The 2877-nt window shown below is 67.1% G+C and overlaps 1 protein-coding gene and 1 pseudogene across 1 annotated transcript in view; both read left to right on the top strand.

The window, feature by feature from the left end:
• The first annotated feature begins 5 nt into the window (after window positions 1–5).
• Window positions 6–652, top strand: LOC116464840 (double homeobox protein 4-like protein 4; annotated as a pseudogene).
• A 1925-nt stretch (window positions 653–2577) lies between these two features.
• The window catches only part of LOC116464839 (double homeobox protein 4-like protein 4), a gene marked incomplete at its 3' end in the record, with an annotated part of 1103 nt that continues 803 nt past the window's right edge, over window positions 2578–2877 (top strand). Inside the window, 1 exon segment of the mRNA XM_032148087.1 lies at window positions 2578–2820. Coding sequence (XP_032003978.1) covers window positions 2635–2820 — 186 coding nt within the window.

Genomic DNA, 2877 nt, shown 5'->3' with positions numbered 1-2877 from the left:
GTGGCAGGGCGTCGGCGCACACAGGCGGCCTGTGCAACGCGGCCCCCGGCGGGTGTCACCCTGCTCCCTGGTTGGTCGCCCCGGCAGGCAGGGATTTTGCCTACGCCGCCCTGGCTCCCCCGGAAGGGGCGCTCTCCCACCCTCAGATGCCACGGTGGCCTCCGCATCCCCTGAGCAAATGCCCGGAGGACGGGGACCTGCAGCGGGACGGCCTGCCGTCCCTGGCACGGTGGGACAGCCAGGCCCCACTCAAGCTGGGCCACAGGGCCGAGGTGTGCTTGCGCCACCCACGTTCCAGTGTAGTCGGTGGTGGGGCTGGGGCCAGGGGCCCCAGGTGGCCGGGGCGGTGAGTGAACCCCGAGCCGGGGCAGCTCCACCTGCCCAGCCCGTGAACCCAGAGCGCTTGGCGCGGCCGGAGCAGATGCAAGCCCTCTGGGCGCCCTCACCTCTGCCCCAGGAGTCTGGCCACTGGTCTGCACTCCCCACCGGCCTGCTGCTGGATGAGTTCCTGGTGTGCCCAGAGTTTCTGCAGCAGGCGCACAATTTCCTACAGACCGAGGCCCCGGGGGAGCTGAAGGACTTGGAAGAACCCGCCTGGCTTGAACCACCCCTCAGCGAGGAAGAATACCGGGCTATGCTGGAGGAGCGTTAGGACACGGGGTGGGGATGGGGTAGGGGCAGGGTGGTGGCCTCTCTTTCATGGGGAACCCTGTGCTGGTCAAGGAGGGGCGTGTCTTCCCTCCAGGCTGACCCGCCTGGGATTCCTGCCTTCTAGGTCTGGGCCCGGTGAGAGACTCCGCACCATGGAGAACTGCCATTCTTTCCCGGGCGTCCCGGGGATCCCGGAGCCGGAGCCGGCCCAGGTACCAGCAGGTGGGCTGTCAACCCTGTACGCGAGGGTTTGCCGGGAGCCACCTGGCCTCCTCTGGGAGCAACCCGGGCAGAGCTCTCTTGCATTACCACCACCCCACACCCGCCTAACCACCATCTACCCCCCGCCCCCACCCCAGAAATATGCGTCCTCCCCAGGGATGGGTGTAGACCCCCGTCCCGCCAAACACCGGGCTCGGGCAGCGTCCAGGCCTTCTCTCCCTCCCGGGGCTCGCCCCCGCTGCGCCTCCGCTCCGCCGTCGCTCAACCACCCGTGCCTCTGCAGCCTCCCAGCTGCCGCAATGGAGCGCCTGGTGGCTAAACACAGACCACAGACCCCAGGCACACCGGGGATGCTGACCCTTCCAGGCCGGAGGGAAGGCAGGTTCAGATGGAGATGAACGGGAGACCTAGAGGGATGGAAGGATGGGCGGAGGGACGTTGGAAGGGAGTGAGGGAGGGACGGACGGAGAGAGGGAGGCAGTCAGGAACGGAGGGAATGACAACAGAGCGACCGACGGACAGAGGGAGGGCGGGAGGGTGCACGGGACAGAGGGAGGAAGGCAGAGAGAAAAAGCGCTCTCAGGCCTCCTGGAGCAACAGGACCCCCACACTCTGGGAAAACGGCAAGCACCCGGCGCGGGCTGAGGGCTGGGCCCACCGCCGCCCGCGTCCGCGGCGTCCGGCAGGCGGGTCACCCGTTCGCACCGGTTCGGTCTCCCAAGGAATGGGCTGTTTCCTCGAAGAGAAAAGACGGGGGACTCGCTCGGGTTGCCGTCGGGTTTTCACCCTCATGGTTTACAGACCACACATCCCCAGGCCAGGCCGAGCCCTGCAGCGGAGTGCCAGGCTGACAGCCCCGTCCACAGAGGAGCCACACTCAGGACGACTGAAGCGTGATTTCGGATTCCACGTCGCTCGGCCCTCTGCATGGGGACCAGTCGCTCACGTCCCTCCGGCCCCCCGAAAGGGAGACCCTGTTGACTGTTTGCTTCCGGAGCCCTGCGGGCACCCAGACACCTCCAGGGAAGGGTGGAAGACCAGCATCCTGTCTTCGCCCTCCTTGCCAGCCTCCAAACCGGCCACACTGCAGACTCCCCACGTTGCGGGACACGGGAATCCATCGTCAGACCACCACGCCGGGGACGTGTCTCTTCTCTGGGGTTTCACTCTGTTCTTCGGCCTGGAAATGAACGGGAGCCACAACCCTGAGTGTGTGAGACTGTCGCGGAAACGGCGACCCCCACAGGCATTGGGTGTCTTCACGCAGAAGGGGGCCTGGAAAACTCAAGACTCTCCCGGAGGTTCGGCTCCACACTCCACTCCACACTACCGGGCTGGTTTCTCCCTGCCGAAGACGCGTGGGAGCACAGGGAACGGCTTCCAGTCCCACAGGCTTCCTGCAGAGGTCCGGAGAGCCAGCACCAGCCCGAAACCCACGCCCCTCACCCCTTCAGAGTCTCCCCCTTCCGCTTCATCTTTCTGGCCTCCGGCCCCACCCCCTCCACACCCCACCCCACACGCCCCAGGCCTCAGTGCCCAGGGGCCCCTCGGAGGGCGAGGGCGGGCTGTCCCAGGGCTCAGCGGCAGGCAAGAAGGGGTGGAGCCTGCCTGCCTGTGGGCCCTCATAAGAGCCGCTGGCTGTCTGTGCTGGCCTCCCGGCTGGACCTGAACGCAGTGCACAGGCGGGCTGGGGAGTAGGGGAGCCCTAGGGCCTCTCTCTGCCCGGGTCTGTCCGTGAAATTCCGGCCGGGGCTCCCTGCGATGGCTCTCCTGACACTTTCGGACAGCACCCTCCCCACGGAAGCCGGAGGACGGGGACGGCGCAGGAGACTCGTCTGGACCCCAAGCCAAAGCGAGGCCCTGCGAGCCTGCTTGGAGAGGAACCCGTACCCGGGCATCGCCACCAGAGAACGGGTGGCCCAGGCCATCGGCGTTCTGGAGCCCAGGGTCCAGATTGGGTTTCAGAATGAGAGGTCACGCCAGCTGAGGCAGCACCGGCGGGAA

Source organism: Hylobates moloch, unplaced genomic scaffold (genome assembly GCF_009828535.3).
Source record: "Hylobates moloch isolate HMO894 unplaced genomic scaffold, HMol_V3 SCAFFOLD_6855, whole genome shotgun sequence".
Lineage (NCBI taxonomy): Eukaryota > Metazoa > Chordata > Mammalia > Primates > Hylobatidae > Hylobates > Hylobates moloch.
The sequence above is the reverse complement of the archived record's forward strand: the minus strand, read 5'-3'. Positions and strand labels throughout refer to the sequence as shown.